Source organism: Neolamprologus multifasciatus, chromosome 3 (assembly GCF_963576455.1).
Source record: "Neolamprologus multifasciatus chromosome 3, fNeoMul1.2, whole genome shotgun sequence".
NCBI lineage: Eukaryota > Metazoa > Chordata > Actinopteri > Cichliformes > Cichlidae > Neolamprologus > Neolamprologus multifasciatus.
In genome coordinates, this window is record NC_140441.1 from 35,532,697 (window position 1) to 35,555,630 (window position 22,934).

The 22,934-nt window shown below is 43.0% G+C and overlaps 1 protein-coding gene across 3 annotated transcripts in view; it reads right to left on the reverse strand.

Moving 5' to 3' along the window:
* Nucleotides 1-22,934, reverse strand: part of LOC146522840 (F-box/WD repeat-containing protein 7-like) — a 51,482-nt gene that overhangs the window by 4,634 nt on the left and 23,914 nt on the right. For 2 of the 3 annotated variants that reach the window (XM_085154060.1, XM_085154061.1), the window contains exons 3-12: nt 11,140-11,222; nt 9,786-9,921; nt 9,066-9,200; nt 8,845-8,968; nt 6,669-6,796; nt 6,475-6,588; nt 1,675-1,856; nt 1,256-1,481; nt 1,078-1,144; nt 507-650 (exon numbers count right to left, since the gene is read on the reverse strand). In XM_085154060.1, coding sequence (XP_085010186.1) covers nt 507-650; nt 1,078-1,144; nt 1,256-1,481; nt 1,675-1,856; nt 6,475-6,588; nt 6,669-6,796; nt 8,845-8,968; nt 9,066-9,200; nt 9,786-9,921; nt 11,140-11,222 — 1,339 coding nt within the window. Of the gene's footprint in view, nt 1-506; nt 651-1,077; nt 1,145-1,255; nt 1,482-1,674; nt 1,857-6,474; nt 6,589-6,668; nt 6,797-8,844; nt 8,969-9,065; nt 9,201-9,785; nt 9,922-11,139; nt 11,223-16,015; nt 19,311-22,934 lie in introns of those variants that run through there. The other variant, XM_085154062.1, reaches the window with a different exon arrangement.

Genomic DNA, 22,934 nt, shown 5'->3' on the forward strand with positions numbered 1-22,934 from the left:
TTTAATTACCACTGGCAGCGAGTCCAATTTTTCATCCAGTCACCAAAAACCCTTGAAACCACTCACATTCCCTTTAGCTGTACTTTCTGGCTAAATCCATGTGCCTCAAATTGCCCGCACATGTGAGCTTAACAGATGAAAAGCAAACACTGTGAAATCCACAACCATAAAAGACTAAACAGGCCGTCACAGACTTTGCATGAAAGTATCCTCAGAACTCGTAGCAACAAACACCCTGTGGTTCGTTTTATTTCTCACGAGTCTGACCACAGCTCAGGTTCACTTTCTGCCTCAGACCTTAACATGATTATTCACTTCATCTCAGAGCCTTTACAATGCCCCCTGTTTCCTCACTTCCTCCCAGCGGGTTGCGGACTTTTGAGTCAGCCTGTTTTATTGCCGAGTCAGCGATCTGGCACAGAAGTTCCACGGCGACCCTCACCTTCAAGCTGCTCTCATTGTTCGATCGGACAGATTCCCTCTAAGGGACGTTACCAGCTTCTCACCTTGCAGCGTGTGGAGACACTGTCCTGTCCGGATGTCCCACACTCGCACCGTGGAGTCGGCATTCCCGGAAACCAGGATGTTGTCTCGCAGTTCCATGCCGCTGGTCAGCGATTGGTGGCCCGTCAGCGTGTGGACACACCCACCTGAACAAGAGACACTCGTTTAGCTTAGACTGGCACCCATGCGTTTCATTTTTATTTGCTAATTTTTATATGATTACAGCAGGTTACCACCAACAGGGGGCGCACTGAGCATCACTGTATTTATTCTGTTTAAATTAGATAAAAGTGAAAAAAGGCGATTGCAGCAGCTTTCTGCACGCATTATTTGCCACAAACCATTAAAAATCAACCATATTTGTTTTTCTTTCTTCATTTATCACAGAGAAAGAGGCGGTCTGTAATCCAGGCTGCTCGTGTTTCAGTTATGTTCCTATGTGTTATATGTAAAGCAAAAAAAATGTGTAGTAATAATGAAAAACACAGCCCGTCATCCAGAGTTACTGCCCCCTAGTGTCTGAATACAGAAATAAACTAATTAAATAACTCGAGGTGAGTCCGTGAGGTCTACCTGTCTCTGGGTCCCACACTTTGATTGAAGTGTCCAACGAGCCGCTCACCACGAACACGCCGTCAAACTGCAGAGAGGGGTGGGAGAGGTGGAGTCAAAACCAAAACAAGGAGCGCAAAGATGCTAAACCGCCTCATGTGGAGCTCAGTTTAAAGACTCCTGCTCTGTGTGTGTTTACCTGCAGCGAGTACACTCTGTTGGTGTGTCCCTGCAGCGTGTGCAGGCACACCTCTGTCTCGGGGTCCCACACCTTCACCATGTAGTCGTAGCCGCCCGACACCACACGCCGCCCGTCGTACTGAACGCAGCGCACCGCCGCCAAGTGGCCAGTCAGGACGTGCTCACAGCGGCCAGTCGACACGTCCCACACGCGCAGCGTGGTGTCCCGAGAGCCCGACACCACCCTGAGAAAAAGAGACAGAGAGAGAGGCATTACATCACTGCAGTGACAGCCAATCAGGTCAAGGTGAACCAGAGGTGTGTGTTTGTATCTCTGTTAAAGCTGCGCTGACCCAGTTCTATGAGTTCATGTGTAGCTTACATTAATTTGTGTGTGTGTGTGTGTGTCTGTAGCACACACAAGAGTGAGTCTGTTACCGGTTGCCGTTGAGATGCATGCAGCGCACGGTGGACGTGTGTCCGTAAAGCGTGTGCACGCACTCGCCGCTCTCGGCGTCCCACACGCGCAGCGTCCGGTCTGTGGAGCCGCTGATCACCGTGGTAGCCGCCATCTGACTGCACCACACCCCACCGCTGTGACCCGTCAACGTCCGCAGACACTGAGGGAGAACGAAAGAGGGATACATGATGATTAAACAGTGTTATGATTTAATTTAAACTTTGCTTTTAATTTAAATGATAAAACGCATGAAAACATTCAGACTGAAGACCAGTGATTACAGATAAAGTTGCATTTTTACTGCACTTTAAGCTCAAATATCAGAGTTTGCATTTGGAACAGTCGAGGTCGAAGAAAAGCCAACACGTTCTTCCTCATTCACTTAAGATGAAGGAATAAAGAAATAATCTGGTGCTCTTATCTGGGCCAATGAAAGCTGTTATTCAGAGATTTTCCTGCTTGGATCAAATTAATTAAACGCAATCAAAGCTTGCAGTTTGCACAAACCCAGCGAACACTAAACGTCTCTCTCATTGTTTGCGAACGCGTGTGAGTCAATATTTATTCCACTTTCATGGACAGCCTTGAGAGACAAACGCAGTTTCACCTTGAGGGTGTTGTAGCGATAGTTGCCATGGTAACAGTGGCAAAACTTTGCCTTGGCAACTGTTGCGGACACGGAGGAAGACACTGCGGGCGTCGACACGAGCGCTCGCTGTTAGTACACGACTGTCGGCGGCTCGTACGCGGTGGCGCACACGCCTCATCACCCCCGCAGACTAAAACATCGTGAGGGTGTGTGTGTTTTTCTTTCTGCAGGGAACAAAATGACTTCACACACACAGGCAGGTCTAGGCGGATGAGCGAGCAGGTGTGGCGGATTAAAGAATGTTTAACCGAAACCAGATGAACGACCTGAGTCTGCGATCTCTCACTACATCCAGTCCTGCGAGTGTTACTGCAGTTTATATAGTACACTCAAAGTATCCCACAACGCCTCACAGTGAGTAATGTACAACCAAGGGTCACTATCTAAGCATTGTATCCCATCATGCATTGTTGCCGGAGTAAGAGGCGCTGGTTGGTTTACAGGACAGAATTTCATGAATGACAGGAATTCTTCAAATCCTGAACGCAAACACACACTGGAGCTTCATCAGAGTGTGTGATTGTGTTCCTGTTATGACACGGGTCAGCAGAGATGAGCTTCCTCTGAAGGGTGACCGGTCTCTCCCTTAGAGGCAGGGTAGAGACTCTTGAAACGAGCCATGGTAAACGGCACCTCACGACAGAGTTAATGTCAAACTGTGGCTCTACCGCCTGAGCCACAGCCACATGTAGAGCAGCTCATGTGTGAATGTCAGACACAAAGCACTCTGGCGTAGAGAGAAAAACGCCTGTTGAGTGCTCGGGCAGCGTAGAAAGCGCTGCATAAGAACCAGACCATTTATCATTTTCCAAAATGACATCACATGTGCTGTCGTGAGCCGCCGCAGTCCTGCATGTCTCAAATTTTACAATTTTGTGTGTTTTGATGCTGCAGCTCGGTTAAAGACGTGAATGTACCATCGTGTGGGTTTAACTGCAGTTTTAACAATGCACCAGGAGCTCACACATTACACAGAGGGACATGCGGCAACAATTTGAAAAAGATGAAACTTTGTGGAAAATACTCAAATTCTCATGATGTGGAGGTTTGTCTGAGTGGCGACACCCGTCGTTCTGCAGAATGCTGCTGCGGCTAACAGCAGTGATAAATGGATGTGACTGTGTGACGTCACCGTGCCATGCAGAGTGTCCCACGCAGCGGGTTTACTGAGGCTTAACTCTTTCCACCTTTGATGCTTACAAGGATTTAGCTTTGTTTCTCTTTTCTGAACTGAGTAGTTTCTGTCATACTTCATAACAACAGGTGAGCGTGGTCGCTGCCTACACAGCTGTCCTCGAAAAAAAAAAAAACAGTCATAGTAGTTTAACGAGCTTAAAAAGAAGGTGACGCGACTTCTGTAAGTTTTCCAAATTTATGTACAGGTGACAGAACTCATCATTAAGGGTAGAAGGGAGTTGGTCTAATACCATCTTAAGGGGAAAAGAGTTGAGGAGCTCGGTTACTCAGGGGCATCCTCCACACCGACAGGAACCCTGAGGTGGTTCAGGATGGGGTGTGGATGCCTCGTGGGCACCTCGTTAGGAGGACACAAGGGAAAGTATGGCTCTCAGCTGGCTTGGGAACACAGCATCACCAGAGCAAAGATGACGGAGGAGGTGAAGGTGAAGGAATCACAACAGTCTGCTATTGTTTTAAGCCCGAAACATGTTCAGGATTGTTCTTCTGGTATTACTCTCCTTTTCTTAAAGTGGACTTTCCTTATAAAACAAGATGAGCAAACAGTAAAAACACTGAAACCAGGAAAGTAATCAAGAGCACAAGATTGAAGCAAATTGGTATTACATGAGCCCGGCCTTAGTTTCAGCTGAAATCTCTTCAGCACAATTCAGCACTGCTGCTCGTCAAACACATTTCATTGCAATGTTGACCCTGTGCTAACTTGCATATGACAATAAAACTTGAAACTTGAAACAAAGATGTCATCCTGGTCATGGTTACTTTTGGAGGGTTTTAAACTATTTTAAAAGAACCTGCAGGGACCCATAAAACTGTTATTTGGTGTAAAACAACCTCTTGCAGAACATTTTGCAGAGTTAAATTAAGATGATCAGTTGCAGCACGGACGTGCACTTGCAATCAGACAGCTTCTTGGCTTCTGCAGAGAGGGCTGCACTTTATGTCAACATTACATTATCCTTGTCTTGGTGCAGCGGGTAGACCGAGAATCTGCAACAATGGCAAAAGCTTAGCTGGCTTAAGATGAGTCCGGGCATCTTTTCTCTGAGGACAAAGGAGGGATTTATATTCCAGCAATGTTCCCTGTTTATTTAAGGAGCTTTTCATGGTCTGGAATAAGGTAAACGAGAGCCTGTCACCTTTCTGAATGCACTCTGATTGCATATTGTGTGTTTAACAGTCTGCGGGTGTTAAACAGGAAGGTTTACAAAAACACAAACACGCCAACAGAAACAGGCACTTTCTCTACACCTTTAACACAAATGTGAGTATTCAAACAGAGATGCCTCGGGTGGTGTATGTCTGTGTCTGTGTGTGTGTACACAAATAGCTTCCCAGTGACACACCCCGACTGACACGACTGTTCCGCCTGTGTTTAGTCCGTTTAGCCACTCTGAGCTTCTCACTGTCCTATTAGGTCACGCTGGCCTACATATTAAAATCTTATTCAGGTCAAATCTGCTCGCACGCAGGAGAGTCCCATTATTTCATGATAATGTCTTTTACTGACGATTCTCAAGGTCACCTTGATTAAACACTTGATAGCTTCAAATTTAAACCCAAACATATTTGAGCTCCGATTCTTTGAAATCGGAGCTTGAAATGTGGTAAACATATGTTTGACTTGCAGACGATTAAGCCCACAGACTGACAGTTTCCTCTTGTCGCACCCCGATGTTCACATTTCCAGGCTGAAGTAAAATTTGTCCATGAACTCGAGCACCTGTTGTGGACTCGAAAGTCCTTCTAGAAGCAAGTCTAGCAACTCAGCAGCCATTCTGGATCAAATCCAGGGAGTTACTCATTGCTTTAATTGCTCTGTGTTTCTTCCTCTGTATGAAAACATGTGAATGAGCGCCCGCTTGCTAACTGATCTACAGGTAACTCACTTCCTCCTGATGACAGCCTCCTACACAAATACCTGCCCAGGACAAAAGATTCACTCATTCATCTTTCGCTCAACCAGCCACACCTGCATCTACCCGCAGCTCTTCCATGTGCTTTGCTCACCAGTCTGAAGGCATTCGTAGGAGCGTTTCACTCTTTAGTCTGAACTGGTTTCACATGTTTATGTCAGACACAAAAGCACTCCACATCACTCTCCTCACATCCTGCAGAGCAGGGATGTCACATTATAGTGTTTCTGTTAAGTTTTTACTCATTAAAGATAAACATCGCCTTCCTGTATTCCGAGTTGGCTCCTGAAGCAAAACCCTTCATTTCTCGTCCCAGTTCAATTATCGGTCCAAATCATACCACTCTGACTCCAAAGAAGGAAGCATTGAGATCTGATAATGGTGTGCAACAGTAATTATTTCTGCATGGGCAGACACCACCCTCACTGACCTCTGATGCACATCCAGTCATTTTGTTGTTTAAGGGGAATTGAAACAGTTTCAGGTCAGACAAGAGCTTCACAGGTTACTTCTACCAGACGTGTTTCAGGGTATGAAGATATAAATTCTTGTTCTTGCTCGATGAACTTGGGCTCATTTAGATCATCTTTACAGAAGATTTCATGGCAGTTTCTTAATCTTAATTTTGTCTATATGGTTTGTTTATTTTTAGGTTGGTGGTAAATCATTTATCTGATAGGCTTTATTGTGAAGTACTACAAAATAAAAGTCATATTTGTACCGAATTTGACTTGCAAAAATAAAAGCCTCACTTTTTTTAGCGAAACAGCTCCTGCAGCCCTGCAGAGTAAAAGGAGCTGCAGAAATATTCACACTGTATATACTGTAATATGTGAATTTCATAATAAAAGCATCGCTTCTAGAAATTTCACAATGTTCCAAAATAAAAGCGCACACCTTGTTTGCTAGGCGACACAAACAATCACACACACGCAACGCATGTGATTGTGTGGTCGAAGCAAAAGAAAACAATCGTTTCCATAATCGAAACGTCCGTCTCTGCTGTTGCGTCCTACCTTGCCGGTGATGGCGGACCACACTTTGAGCGTGTTGTCGTCTGAGCCGCTGACAATCAGGTCGCCGCTGAACTGCAGGCACGTGATCACATGATCATCGTGGCCTTTTAACACCTGCAAAGACATTTAAAGACAATCAGTACACATTTACATCTCAGACCGATGCTGTTGAACCGAGGTGGTGTGTGCGTTACCATGGGTTCCCGTGTGTCCCCCTTCCTCCAGTTGGTCTCTATGCGATGTTGTCTAATGTAGGTCGATTTCCACTCACTGACTGCAGCACTTGATCGCCTGCGACAAGACGACGCGCACTCTGATATACCTGTAGAGGGGAGGGGGTAAAAGAAGAGGATACATTTCAAAAATGGGGCGCTCAGTCTCACCCGTCTCCTCACAGATGCGCATATTAATTAAAAAATCCTACGTCGCCTCTTTTTCAAGTTATCACATTCACTAACTCAGGTGTCCATGTCGCCCACCTGCATGGCGCAGTGATGAAAATACCCCATCAACCTGTTTTTATTTGTTGTTGCCACACCTTTTTGGGAGGAAAATAGGAAATCTGATGAGCAGATTTAAATAAAGATTATAAGACAAAAACAGATTTCTAATGAACTTCAGAGTCAATATTTGGGAAGGCCAGTCCATGACCGATGATGCTTCATTGTGTTTTTTTCTATCCAGGAATGTTTTTACTGCGAGATTACGTTTCATCACCATACCTGAAGTTCACCGCAGTGTAGTGGAATAGCATCTACTGTGACTTTACTAAAGTAGACCAACTTTAAGCCAACATTCATTAGTATGTAAGATGAGTGTGGTTAATGAAGGTTAGCTGCATTTATATTCTTGCTGAGTTCTTGCTAACGTCGACACCGATCCCGGCGGTATGGCAGGGGAGTTGATAATTAGCCTTATTTGTGAAGCTGGTGAGCTGTAGTCAGCATCGGCTTCATTAGTATGGCTGTGGTGTGGCGCTAACGTTAGGTAGCCTCATTGGTATGGCTGCTGAGCGCAGGCAGTGAATCTCGGCTGACTGGCAGAATTCCCAGACACACACACGCGCACACACACACACGCACACAGCCACTGCATTGCGCTGAATGAAGGTGCAGTGACTGTGTGTGGCTGTATTTGCATGTTTCACTCAGGTTAGAAAGCACCATACATCCAGCAAGTTCCCGTCTCTCTATTTGTATTCTGGTTTCCATATTCCCCTGTGAAAACAGTGGAAAAACACCTGCAGCCTTCAGGTGCTACCTGATAAAACTCACACTCGCAACAGAAAAAAGAAGGAAATTAATATAACAATGTGCTGCTGTCCTGGGCTTTTAAATGTAATTACCACCCTCAACCTCAAAATAAACTGCAATCTACTTCATTTTGCCTTTGATTGAGTCATTTAAATATTGAGGTGCCTTTTCTGCATTTTTTTAAATTTGATATGCTAAAGCTGCTGAGGTCCTCTCATGGTCAAACTTCCAGTCATTTTTTTATGATTTAATTATAGCTGAGATGATCATCTCTCCAAGGAACATTAACTGCTTCGTTAACCAAGCAGACAATACACGTTTATCTAATGCAGTTTGTTCATTTTTTAAATAAACCACAGTAAAGTGAATATATCTGGATCACAGACCACACAGAGTAACACACAAATCAATAAACTGTAAAAGTTTTTTTAGAACAAAAAAGTGGAAAATATTAGTAGTTAATGTATGCAGTATGTATTATTATTGTAGGCTCCACCTTACTATATAATGTGCCTTAAGGTGACTGTTGTTGTGATTTGGCGCTGTGTAAATAAAACTGAAATGAAAAGAATAATGAAAATAATTCTTCATTAAACCTCAAAATTTATCATATTGTTTCAACCTAAAAAGGAAAACTTACTTCCACAGCCTTAAACAAACACTGAGTGCAATTTATTATAAATCTGTTGAATATAAACAAATCTACAATTCTTAACGTTTCCAAATTTCACACTGATGATATTTCAACATTCATAATCTTCAGTATTTTCATTTTATGTTAAGTTTTCTATGAAGAACGTTGCATTATGCATTACATTGTAACAAGCAATGTTACAACATAGCATAATGGCTACATTTAACATAAATGTCTTACATGTAAGACGTTTATGTTAAATGTAGCTGAATATAATTCCTGTAAGCTCAGGTTTCATCAATAAAACAACGACCTGTGAAGTGAATACAGAAGTGTTTCATTTTTTTTTCTCAAAATGACCTTTGGTTGCAGAAAAGACTTCAGATTATAAAAGTGTATTAAAAAAAAGGTTTCTCTTAGTCTCTTAAGGGCTCAGTCGTAAGTTTTAAGTCTTACTGAATAAAACGTGATGATCGTCATTACCTTCCTCGCGGCATTTCTCCCTCCACAGCAGGTTGTCTTCAGCCAGGGTCCTCCAGTTCCTGCAGGTCTGAGCGGCCTGCAGCAGGTCTCTGGGAGCCAGGAAGGTGAGCACGTACAGGGCTAGCTGCAAACACGGTGATAAAACACAATATTTGAAGCGCACTGCTCATCAACGGGGCCACATTTCTCAGACAGCAGAGCGGACTGCTTTTGTGCTGTACCTCTTTGGGCAGAAGTGATATAAAGTCTCTCTGGAACTGAGGCTCAATGACCTGCATCATGTGCTTCACCTGGCTGGTCTCACACCTGTCGATCAGCTCGTCCAGAGCCAGCAGCCGCTCAGGGCCGCTCCACATCTGTGTGAAAAGGCAGCGAGGGGAAACATTAGCACAGGATGAAGAGACAAAGATTTACATTTACTGTTGCCACTAAAGTGCCTCCATATAAAGTGTTAACATTTTTGTACCGCTTTGTTTTCCTGTATAATTTACTTATTATTTTATATTGTTATATTTCTCCTCTTCTATGTGCATTTCAGGGTGTGTCATCCTTTACTTTTTGTTTTTATTCCCTTATCTCTAAACTGGTTTGAACTGTCTCTCCAAAGAGATCATGTTTTTTTTTCCCTCCATTTAAATGTCTCCCATCTCTTTGTGTGTCTGTACTTGTATGTTTTTTTAGTTACATAAGAACAGCTTAAGGGCAGCACCACTCTGCCACTGTGTTTGTGTAGCGAGCGGAAGATACACCACACTTTACTAAAAATCAAGAAAAGCTGCAGTTTACCTGCTGTCCTTGAAAAACCAGGACCAGTTGGATCTCTGCTTGGATGTGCATATAAACTGTGCACTGAAATTTTGCTAATTAAAAGTTCTTTGCTGGATTTTGTGTAAATATAATCTCTGGATTATCTGAGAGAACATGATTGTACGTGTGCTGACCTGGAAGGTGTGGAGCCAGTCCTGCAGGCCGGAGGGTGGCGGACCAGAGGTGACGCGTCGTCGCTGAGCTGAATGCCCGTTAGCCAGTCGTAGGTCACCGAATGTGGTGGGCGTGGCCTGAACCAGACTGGATGGACTGCAGAGAGATGCAGGAGCAGTACAGCAGAAATGTGACTGCTTACCATCGTAAACCCATAAAACATCCATCGATGCATGCAGGAGTCTGTTACACCTTTCTTTTATCCTTTTGGTTTATGCTCTGAACTGGTAAAGCTGATCTAATTTAACCATTTAACATTCTAATTAAATCACTAATTCGTTATTAAAATTCAATACAAATGATTCCTGGATCAAATCCACTGTGACTGCTATATTCATAAATGTTAGGAGAGCAATGACTTTAACTTCTCTGGACACTGTGTCACAAAATCTGCATGGACAGAATCACCAATCAAAACCAACACAGGGAAGATAGACGCCAGTCAGAGTGTTCGGTCTAGTCGACGGGGTGTTTCTGAATGTAAACCCTGTCTTGCTGGTTCGTCTCTGCTGCAGGATGTCTGCAGGTGCAGATGAGAGCAACTAGAAGCCCGGGGGAGCAATGGAGAACTGAGTTGGCAGCCAACTGTTGCACGCTGCCAAAAGAGGAATGGATAGGAGACGCCGAGCTATCAGTGTGATACAGGAAGCCCAAGGCAACCAATAATCATTCCCCAGGTTCACCTACACAAACCTTGTGAGTTTGGTTTGCTTCAGGTAGATTTCGTCTTTTCGTCATGTTTGCTAGAGCTGAGCTAAAAACCAAGTAGGTGTGGGCTTTTGGGAAGGGGCAAAAATGCACAAAATTAGCTTTGTAGCAAAAAAGAATGCACAAAAAATAAATAGAAGAAAAAACTTCTTTGAATTTTGTGTTGCTGTGGGGTGCTGTTTTAAGGGTCATTCACACAGCATCACACGCCATCAGTGATTTGGCAACGAAAACAACTATATTGGGCAATGTGCAGCAGCAGGCAAATAATAATAGTAATAATGTAAGATGGGTGTGTCACGAGTCCAACTCATTAAAACCTTGAAGGAGCAACTGAAGCGACGGGTCCTGGGTGTAAACCAGACGGATGATTAACATTTATGGAGGTTCAGTTACATCGACAACCAGTTTTAAACGTGGTGTTTGTTTGCATGTGAAACTAGCTCCAGCCTGGGTGCCAATTTGGTGCAAAGCAGGTAAATCAGTGACAGGATCTTTGTTCACTTCATGTTATTAGAGCGCATTAGCATGTTGTTCCAAGTATTCCTAGTTTAGTTCAACAGTTTTGTGAAATTCGTTCTGACGTTAAGAAATCAAATGTGGTACCTGAGGTATCCGTTGCCTTTGCAGTGCTTCTTCCCCGAAGGGAACGGCCGGCCGTCTGGACCATGGTCCAACTTCCTCTTCATCTGATGACAGATAAAAAGAGAAACCATCACAGACTGTAACCCTCCCGTTTTGGAACAACAACAGAGCCAAAAGGAGCTTTGTAGGCCTAACTAATTGGATTTACCAACCGAGCTCCCAAAGCCCCACTTTGCTGCACGCTGGTGATTTGATTATTTGCAAATACCATAAAATAAGTCTGTCAGATCATTACCTGATCCATCTGATCAGGTAATGGTGTGGTTGCACGTCATAAAGAATAAAGACTCTCCACGTGAAAAACCATTTTAACTTCTCCACAAACCACTTCAAACGCCACAGGAGCTCTGGCTGCAATAGCAGTTTTTACCCAAGGGCCAAAAAAAACTGGTTAATCTGACCGTATCCTTCCTCAACGGAAATTAGCCAAAATAAACACGCGCAGCTAGAAGTTTAGCATCAGCACAGAAAAACAAAAGCAGAAGACATTTCGATTGTATATGTGCCTAAAGCATGGAACGAGGACGAGAACAAAGCTAATGACTTCAAATCTGCACAGACAAAACAAACCACACAAAGACCATTTCCAACAACTGGAAAAGATCAGGACACACTGAGGACTACTGCGGCCGGCTATGGATTTTATTTCCACTTGATTAAAGAGGCTGATGGATACGACTTCCACAGTAAAAAGTAAGACTCAGACTAAATAAGTCAGACAACAAACTGGAGCTCTAGAGATGGTTACACAACAAATACCAAACTAACAGCTGGTCTTATACTAAAACAAATATTGACAAGACATATGTTTTACAGTTCTATATATGACGTAAAGCCCATTATTTACTGTCTATCACAAAGCTAACACAGGGACAGACAACCATTCACACTCACATCTACAGTCACTTGCTCAGCGGGTTCAAACCAACACTATGCTGCCCAGCATGGTCATGGCATATTTCAGCAAATGTGTCATGTTTTGTTTATTTTTTAATTTAGCTCTTCAGTGTGTGACCGTTCACTTACTGTATCTAACTTAGTTTGGCATTTGGGGGAAAACGTTGGCCTTCCTCGGTCTACGTGGTCTAATCATTCGCAATGCCCCAATTATCTTCACAATCATCTCCACAGTATTAATGTGAGCCAGCCTAATTCATATTAGCCTGCAACCAGTGTCTACACTCATGATGCCAGCGCAGTAAGAGCTAGAGGAGTTCCCACGGATGTTTGTGGGTTTCTGGGTCGACCCTGGGGTCAGAAAGACGACCAAACGGCTGGAGCCGAGTCCACATCATCAAAGAGCTGCAGATAAACCCGAGGCCGTCTTTTGAACCGCAGAGATGCTGGAAACACCTACGCCGCCAACTTAGACAAAGCGAGGTCTGAATCAGCCCTCTCCATCTCTCGCTCGCTCTTCTCTGAGCGTCTCTCTCGCTGTGAATGAACGTAGGAATGCAGAAAATCAGAGGAATGTCGGCGGTGCAGCGCCGCTCTAAAATAGCCTCCAACACACACACATGCAGAGGATAGCATCTGTGTGTGTTCAAAATTAAACATGAGCAAGAAGCACCTGTAAATATTTCAGATTGTAGATTATCAGAGGGCGTTCTTCACTCCCTAACATAAACTTATAATCTGCTTTCCATTTTCAGACTCTGTGTCGCTGGATTTTAATAACAGATGCCACGTCTGTGTGGATTTGATTAAGCCGGAAAAAATAAATAAATAAAATAAAAAGGAAAAAACTTGACCTTGGGGGGCTGGAAAACTGAAGAATGTGTTTACAGTTAAAACCAGACGACTTTGGCTTTTGGGTGGGTGGCAGAGAGGAGGGACACATCTGTGCTTCAGCAGCAAAAATGTCCCAATCAAGCTAAACTGCATACTGGGACTTTTTGGAGGGTTAGTATCTCTGCAGCTTCACCTTAAATCAAGTTTATAATAATGAGAAGAGGATACGCCGTGGCCTTACATCGACCTAGGTGCAATTTTGCCGGGATTTAATGTGAAGTCTCCCTCCATAATCTGTGTTTTTACAACATAGTGAAGGAGCTAACGTCCATTTGAAGCTCCAAACGCAAACAAACACTAGTTATTAAAGTTTTATCTGACTTTAAGTAGATTTCTGCCTCCACAAATTGCAGTTTTACAGCAGCTGCTGTCTCTAAGGTGCATCTTTTATTCATATTTTCAAAGTGCAGCGAGGTGAAGGATTCAATTTAAATAGAGTTGAATTCGTTTGTATTAGATTTTCCAGGTTTCCTGCAGCTTTTTCTAGCTCAGTCCTTCTATTTATGCAGCCGTGTTACAGATAAAACTGTCAATTTAAAGGAGCATTGTATTTTAAAATTATTTTTAGTTTTAGATTTTCTTCTTTGAAACATCTTTTTAACTTAAAAATAATCACACGGCCATTAAGGAGACAAAAAATAATTCTGTGTTTAACTGATCGTCATGGATACTGATCGTTTTAAACACCATTTTAAACGTGAACTATGAAAAAATGGATTTCTCAGCTTTCAATCCTTCAGTTTGAAGCTGTGACGATAAATGAGCATTTGATGTAGAAGTCACGTATCCGTTTAATCAATTACTTTTGTTTTGTTTTCCACTCCTGGATGGAGGCAAATAGTCGTTTTTTACTTTCTGCTGCTGTGGTTTGAAGCCAACAAGACAAATAAGCATTAGAAATGAAAGTCTTGTATCCTTTTAATTCACGTTAATAGATAATATCTGCTTCATAAAAAGCTTCATCGGTCTGGAACACAAAGTTTACATGGTAGCGTTGGGATCAATATAAATATTTACATAAAATATAAACAGTTTCTAACTGTTGCTGTTTGCAGATTAAAGGATAAACAGGTAGACACTATGGATTAGTTTGACTTGGCATTTTAGCTCATGTCCAATGTTTTGTCAAACACTTTCAAGGTTTTAATCTTGTAGTCTTAACCAAGCACTTAACTACTAAGTACTAAAGTGAAGCTTGACTGAAATGAATTTTGACCTGCATTAAACCCCACACGCTGACCCGGCTGCTCAGTAGAAAGACTTCATTCATTTGTGTTTTCAGAGAAGAAGTAGTGTCAGTTTCTAAGGCTTCATTCCTGTGGTCTGTAACAGAAGATGTGACTGACCATTACACACTCAGCGTTAGCTTGATTTCAATGTGAATTCTGGTGTTTTATACAGAATGAACCTAACAATGTGTCTCACAGCAGCTGTGCTTTACATGATCTGTCTTTTGAGGAGGTTTAGTGATACAGTTTCCTTTAAATTTTAATATTGACGTGATTTTATTGTCATTTGGATCCTCGCCTTGATCATGACTGGAGTTGATTTCATGTGTTTTTCTCTCGTATCTGACCACAGACATGGCAGAATACTGACACTGACATGCCTGTGCAGTGAAAGGCTCCACCTTTGTTTGTTTTCACAGTGTCGGGAGAAAGAAAAGTTACTGTCAAGGTTTCATTCCTGTGGCTCGCAGCACCAACAACGAGTACAGACTTTTTTTTCTCGTTTAACCAGCGTATATGAGGCAAACAAAGCAGAGTGTGACGGTATTTGAAGGTTCGTGGAAGAAAGAAAGAGCCAATTTTGAGAAATTTAAGCCAAACAAAGCAAATTATATCAGCTACTGTCAGCCTTCCTTATTTTTCAGGGGGGAAAAAAGTTTGCAAGGTGTCATTCTATGAAGTTCTCTCTGCAATCGTATGTTTTTCACCTTTAAGAAATCACATTTGACCTGTAAAATTGCAATTTTACCACGTGCAGAGTAAAGTGCCCTGAATTTAATTGTGCCTCAGAGTACAGGGAGGAAGAAATGTCACTTTTCAGGGCTTACCCAGCATTTGAGCCAAATAGCACAGCTGCTAGAGATTATCACAGCTGTACTGTAAAACATCCCAGATTGACAAAGGGCAGGAGGTGTCAGGTTTTTACGTTTTCATCTTGCAGTTTGAGGTTAATTTGATTTAAAGTACTTTTTCAACCTTTATTAAACCCCACCGGCCTAAAATGGTGGCGTTTGCATGGTTGCACAGTGGACTAAACCACCTTTTGTCTGCATTTTCACAGTGCAGGGAGGAAAAATGTCACCTTCATAAGGTTTTGTGCCTAGAAGAGGAACAAACATAGATATTGACGTTAGGGCCAACTAAAAAAATGTAACTCAAGTCTCACCTGCCAAAAAGGGTCTATTTACATGACAGTACAGTGAAATACACTCCTGTATTTATGTTAAATATAAACAATATGACTTTTGTGGGTTTAGGCAGAAAAATCTAAGCCAAACAACACAGATCACAGCAGCTGTGCTGCAAAACATCACTCATTTCAAGGAGCACAAGTCACTTTGTGAAGGTTTAATAAACCATATGGGACCAACACTGAGGGGTTTACCGTGGAGCGCACCTCCTCCACCTGCATTTTCACAGGGCAGGGAGGGAAAATGTTAATTATTGAGGTTTGTAGCCATAAATCATGAAATAAATATTAGACACTGAAGTTTAGAATCTAAAGAATTTAAATAAGATTTTTAGATTTTATGTCACCGTTTACAGGTTACACCCGCGGCTGAGCAGTAAAATCTATCACCAATAATCAATCACAGAGAGGGTGACACGGGGAGGAGAGGGAGGACACGGATGAGGTGCCCCCCCTCTCTGGTTCCGCAGTGGTCCACGCTCGCACGCGCACACGCACGCGCCGCCAAAGCATTTCGCTGTCAGTGAGAGAAACGCCTTGTCATGCCGGCGCACGAGCCTGACAACCTTCAACATCTGCACCACAACCGCCCTTATCGATCCGCCGCTCGTCTCTAATCGATACTCACTTTGTAGAAGATGAGCTTCAAGGTGCCGTAGAAACCCATGGCTGCCCCCTCCGGTAGGTACGAGCCTCCCGGAGCCCCGAGGGGTGGAAAAAATATATATTACAAAGTTCAAATGAATGAATCCGGAAATAAAATGTGGGAAAATAAAAATAAAGAGGGATATCCGAGAATGGGCGTGACGTCACACATCCATGGGGCGCTAATCGAGGAGTTTGAGAGGAGCCGCCGAGCTGCTGCTGCTGCTTCAGGATCCACACGCTGACTGACTCCCTCTATGCGCTCCGGCTCTATGCGGCTCGACCTCCACGGGAACACGCAGAGACATGCCTCTCCGTGCCTCGTGAGAGGGAGGGTGGAGCCTCTGTGCGTGTCCGTGTGTGTGAGAGTGTATGCGTGTCCAATACACGGTAATTATCGTCGTTGTAGCCTAATTACCACGAAAACACTCGAGTTTGAGTCCAAAGCGTTTAGAGGAAAACAAGCAGCTGTTTTTAATGACCGCAGACACACATCAAAGGTTCCGAACAGGAGGAAAGACAGAATTAAATGATTAAAATATCTCACCGGCCACTTCGTTAGGTACACACTGCAACAGTTACACACCCTTAATATCACATCCACTGCAGAGACACCTCAGTGTCAAACACACACACATGTAATTTAGTGTAATAGTGTAATATACTGGGATATTTATAATGAATTTGATTTATATCATTATAGTATTTAATTTAGTTACTGCTCTTATTGTCTTGGACCAAATGTGACCACATCATTTCCTCTGGGATTAATAAACTAGTTTGATTGTCATACACCTGTTAACCTGCTCGTTAATGCACATATCTAACCTGCCAATCACATAGCAGCACTCAGTGCATTGAGGCATGTGGTTGAGATGACCTGCCCACGTTCAAATGTAGGATTAGACCGAGCGAGACGGGTGTATTTCAGAAGCTGCAGATCTGCTGGGATTTTCCCGCACGACCATCTCTACGGTTTCAATGATGTCAGAGGGGAATGGCCAGAGTGCTTCACGCTGGCAGGAAGGCAGCAGTAACTCAAATAACCGCTCACCACCAAGGTATGCAGAAAAGCATCTCTGAATGCACAACACAATAGGCCTTAAAACAGCAGAAGAGCACAACACGCACCACTCCTGTCACCTAAGGACACAAAGCCGAGGCTGCAGTTCACAAAGGATCACCACAATGAAAAATAAAAAGAATGAAGGAAAAAATGTTGCCCGGCCTGTTTGCTGCTGTGACAGGCTACGTCCACACAGACACAGCTATTTTGGTAAATGCAACTTTTTCTATGAGTTTTGGCCTTTTGTCCACACATAAACAGCACTGTGCACCATGGAAAACAGCACTGGAAAGACTCCTTTTCAAAACAGTTTCCATTTCTATATATCGAAAAGAAGGACAATGGTGATTTTGTCTCACAGCGCCAAATATGTGAACCTTTATCGCCTTCTTCAACAGTGCACCGTGTTATTGTTTGTGGGCTGTTGATTGGTCATTTCCTCAGTGGTTAAGGCTACATGACCTTTTTTTGACTGAGTTTTTTGTCCAAAACAAAAAAATCCAGGAATGCTATACTAACAATGTGTACCTAATGAAGTGGCATGAGCATATTAGCAAATTAGATGTTTAAGAGGTCAGGCCAGTAAAATTACTGGCTCATTAAAAATAACACTTCAAATTGTTTCCCTTTCGTCAAGTATCTTGTGAAACAGTTTTTTTGAGCCGTCCGTTCATAAAACTGACATCTCGACAAAACCACGAATCGGTTTGTTTCCACATCACAAAGCAAAGCTGCTGAAGTAAACCAGTCTAAAAATATATATATCTACATGCTTACAGGAAGTAACACTAAAAAATAAATACCCAGACTTTTTCTCACAATTTAAAAAGTTTTTCATTACTTCACAGAACACTTTCAAGCTTCAGCGTTGGTGTTTTTGGCTGCTGCCATTTTGACTTTTTTCAACCAACTACCTGTTCGTGGTAAACAGAGGGTTTAAACAGTAGGTGGGTGGGGCTTCTGAGACGCCCATATTAGGGACATCCCCTCTCTGCTGCCATGTCCCAATCACCTCATGAAATAAACTACTGTCACTGTCTTTGTGAGTTGGAAATCCGACTTGAGATGGGGTTCAAGACTCAAATTCTGACTGGGAACTTTGAAATTCTGGCTACAACTTATTCAGAAACGTGTCATATGACATCATACGGATCCAAAGTGTGAAGCGTGAGCTTTCGGCTCACACGGATCCCTGTCACCAGTCACTGTAGCAGCAAAGCACAAAAGAGAACTGTGTCTGAACCAAAGCTGAAAGCTGACCACTGTAAACATTGTGACGTTACTCTGAAAGAACGGCCACACAGGCAACAGGAATAAATGTGACATGCTTTCACATAAACAAACACACACACCCACATACGGGCACAGCAGGGGGTTGTTGGAGGTTGCAGCTTTCTCACAGCTGATTGACCTGAAGGTCGAGTGACACTCCCACAGGCGCGCACACACACACGCAAGCGCACACAAACACACATTAGGCAGCTCTGGGAGTTGGTGGAGGTTAATTTGGGAGGTCAAGCCTTTCACTCACTGCCTGCAGAGACAAAACATCCAACACCTTCCTCCTCGCTTACCTGTAGAGCTTTTTTTTCTTGCCTTATCTTCCCCCTTCTGGATCTCTCTTCCTTTGTTACCCTGCTGGCCTGAGACGCTCTGTATTTTCCCTTCTCGTCTTATCTCGATTACATGCAAGCGCGCGGAGGAAGTTGCTGTATAAACTTGGCATCCAGAAAAATGGAAACACCTGTAAATCCAACAAAGCAGCCCTGCAGCCGGTCAAACTGTATCAGTGCTGAGGTGGTTACGTGCACTCTGTTCAGTCTCAGAGGAGTTTGTGATGCTGTTGTCTTGGCTGTATCACAGAGAGAGAGGAAAAATTGTATATTAAAAACACCTGAATGTATAACCCATACGAGCCTGATTAACACGTGAGGCGGGATACGCTCTGTCTTTTTTAATTGCATTTACAGACCGGATCCAGATATAATGTTGGCGCCTGTTAGTTTGCTCTGAACTTAATCAAATCCAAACAATGCTAAACAGATCATCAGTGCATGCTCAGTATTCCAGCTTGTCGCCCGTCTCCTGCTACTTTAATCTACAAAGGTTGCCACTGCATTCCCGATTGCATCCAGAGAGACCATTTCTTCTAAAAGTACAGTTTATTTTAAAAAAGAGGCACTGAGCTGTTTTTACTTGTGAGTTTTGGACTAAAAACAAGAGTTCTCAGAACTTCTCTCTCAGAGCATGTACTGCATTTAGTAACTGATGCTGCTGCTTATAAGCGACGACTGAAACCAAATGCTGTGCCGGCAATTTTGTCCAATAATGACTCTGAAAGCTCCCGGATAGTGAGTAAAAATTGCTTTGAGTAACATGAAAAACGAACGATATAAGACATCCTTCTGCTGGTCAGTGAACTCTCTGCTCCGAAAGCCAACCAGAGGTCGTGACCTTTGTCAAACAGGAAGTGATAACCTGCCAGGTTTAGTCAGCTCAGCAGTCTCTGAGTGCCCAGTGTTTCCAACTCACACCGATGCAGACGCAGAGGGTGGAGGTGTTCACCAAGCGAGTAATTATGGACCATCTCTGCACGTGAACGAGGGCTAAATGTCATCTCCTAACTCACCCCACGAGAAACCACTCATTGGCTGTATCCCAATTCAGGGTCTGCAGCCTTAAAGGCCGCATTTTAAGGCCGATTACGTCACAGCGACGCGATGAAGGCTGTCCCAATTCGAAGGCTGCTCGAAATGCGGCCCTCAAATGCATCCTTAATTTCCCTGAATTTTAAGGACGTGGCGGTGTAGACTTTGTGGCCCAACATATCCCAGAATGCATAGCGTGTGGATAATTTTGCCAAAAAAAAACGGCGGAAGAGGGGCGCCCGAAGAGTAAACTTTAAGTACTGAATATTATGTCACTTATTTATGTGCAAATGTTTAATAACAAAGAACATTAAAACATTCCTGTTGGCCACATGTCGGCAAAGTTATGTGACATTAGTGACGTTTGTACTAACTTGGTTTTAAAGCCGTTACTTTAAAATATACACCGTTCAATAGCTGAGCTTAATCAGAGAATGATCAAAGCTCATGTAGAAACAAACAAACAAATGAACAAAAGATTTTCTCCTTCATTTCTGTCAAACAAAGCTGTATGAAACGTTTCCAGCTGTTAGTATCATGGTTGCTAGGCAACCTGGGCAGCGCAACTGAGGCTAGACCGTCCCATTTCACAAGCCTCGCACTTCCAGCCTCAGCGGTCTTTGAGTACGCGGCCCTTGAGGATCGTTGAGGCTGCGTACTTTAAGGCTGCAGACCCTGAATTGGGATACAGCCATTTTCCCCACACTACATTTGCAGTATATCATATCCAGCCATGGAACAGCGCCACCCTGAGACTATAAAAACTTACAAGTTACAGCACCTTAGAAGTACACGAGGTGGCCGCTTCATTTTTCCCAGCTTTTTTGAGCACTTAGAACTTCTTAAATACAGGACATTGAAACTTGAAAGTCAGTTTTCAGAACCCCCCCCCCCCCCCCCCCCCCACACACACACACACACACTTAAGCTCTTAAAACTCCAAAAAAAAAACCAATTCTACACCAACTCGCTGTGCTACAATATGACTCTGAAATCTCATTATTGTTGCAACTTTGAGCATGACTTTCAATTATGGCAAAATTTTGAAGCACTACTAAGAAATTTTAAAAGAACAGCTGAGATGTTGCGTGACATCAACACAAACACTGAAGTTAGTGTTGAATACTGTGGTGGACACGTTTGGACACGTTTTAATGGTTTGGACACGTGTAGGGGATGGTAACAGTGGATATACTGGACAATGGATGTTGAAGATGGAGCTTCCAGGCAGGAGGGAAGCTCCATCTTCCCTCCTGCCTGGAGTGAAGACTGATGGCTTCGCTGACTGAGAAGACTGATGGCTAGCAGGAGTAGTAAAAAATGCCGTTTACCTGAATGCCTTAAGTATCGTATTATTGACTGTAAGTCTTACAGTAGAAACACATCTGAAACCCGTGCTTTAATACTTTATCCCCAAACAGACTCTTCACACGCTTCTCCCACAGCAGCTGTCATTTACCTGACCTGCTCTGACCCCGCCTCCTGGCTACAGCCATCCTGATCACCTTAATCATCAGGACCCCGGATGATCTTTAACCTCTGGACCTGCTAATCTATAAACCTCTCTTTCTCTCTGTCATCACATCACTTATTGGTCAATCCTCCTCCCTTCATCTCTTCTTTGCTGCTTTGAAGCCTCTCACTTTATTTCCTTTGTGTCGCAGCACTTCCTTCCTCCCACCTTTTCCTTCCATTATATCTGGGACTAATTCTTCTCTTTCTCCTCCTCCTCGTAGTTTCCATTTTGTCATAAATTTGAATTTAGCATCTCCCGCTGTCTGCTTCTAATTTACGTCTTTTTCATCCCTCCACTGCTCTGTTTTCTCCACAGAAACATGCTCGACATGTGTCACAAATTAATCCTGGAAGTTAAAAGAAAGAGTGCATGAAGACGTAGGTGGAAAATACAACGTTTGGGTTTTTTAGAAGCATCCCCATGTCAGTGGTAGGGTTTTAAAAGTATTTTCTGAACTGTACATCAGATGATTTGCATTTTTTTCATATCACCTATAATTCAAAATAACTCCATCATCTAGATTTAAGTCTTATTGTTTTTCAAGTTTCTCCTGTGCACATGTTTATTCTGCAGATCCTTTGTAATGAATAGAAAGTTTCCCCATCTCAAATAAAAAAAGTACAGAAACTAAAATTTGCTCACTGCTGAGAATATACAAGAGAAGCCACTTTTGGAAACGTGACGACTGGGAATATTAGATGCTCTCCTGCTCGATACAAATCTCTGAAAGCAAACCAACAACACAAACCTGATCTGAGAGAGAGCTGACAATCATTTTATTTTCCAGCAACTTTGCAACGAGTCAATAACTTTACAACAGACGAGACTGCAGCGAGTCTCCAAAACCTGAAACAGTATGTACGGTATTATTTAGTGGCTCTAAGCAAAAGATCACTGGTTTGGACCGAGGAGGAGACACAAATCCCTCTGGGGGTTTCATCAGGAAAAATTCTGCCACACCAAACACGAGCTACCCACTGTGGTGGCATCGTGTGAATAAGTGAACAGCCAGTAGTTTAGGCATTTTCAATATAAGACTTTTTTTCTAACACATTTAAATTTCATGCAGCTTTCATTCATTTTTGAGAGTTTGTTTAGTTTAAGTTTTAGGATGTTGGTGACTAGATGGAGGGTGGTCTGTGGTCTCGTTCCCATTTGCCCACGTGTGTGCTGGATTTTTAGCAGCTACTGGATTTTCAAAATAAGAGTAGGTTTTCGTAGCCTGGAGCTCAGATTACAGAGGGCTTGAAAGTGTCAGACACTTTTCTGATTGGCGACACCTTTCTGGAGAAGACTGAAGCAAGTCCAGCATGATTCAAGCAGTGGAAAAAATAGTTATCAAACAATACTGGCATTGTGATCATAAACAAGGCTTTAAGTGGGGATGATGGTATCATGTTTGTGCCAGTCTGCAATAGTTTTTGGCTACTCTGAGAGAAAGATTTTGGGTACGAATATCAAAGTTTCCAGTTTGCTGTAGTCTTCCAAAATGCACTAAGGCCAACTGGAGTAGTTCACATTGCTCGCTGTAATTCTACAGCATGCAGATGGTCTGCAAAGTCATGCTGGTCTATTTACTCCAACAAGCAGTTTCAAACAAAACAAAACACACACAAAAAAATGGACGTATGAAGCCAACTATACTTGGGTGGTCTGAAGTCCTTTGTGTGAG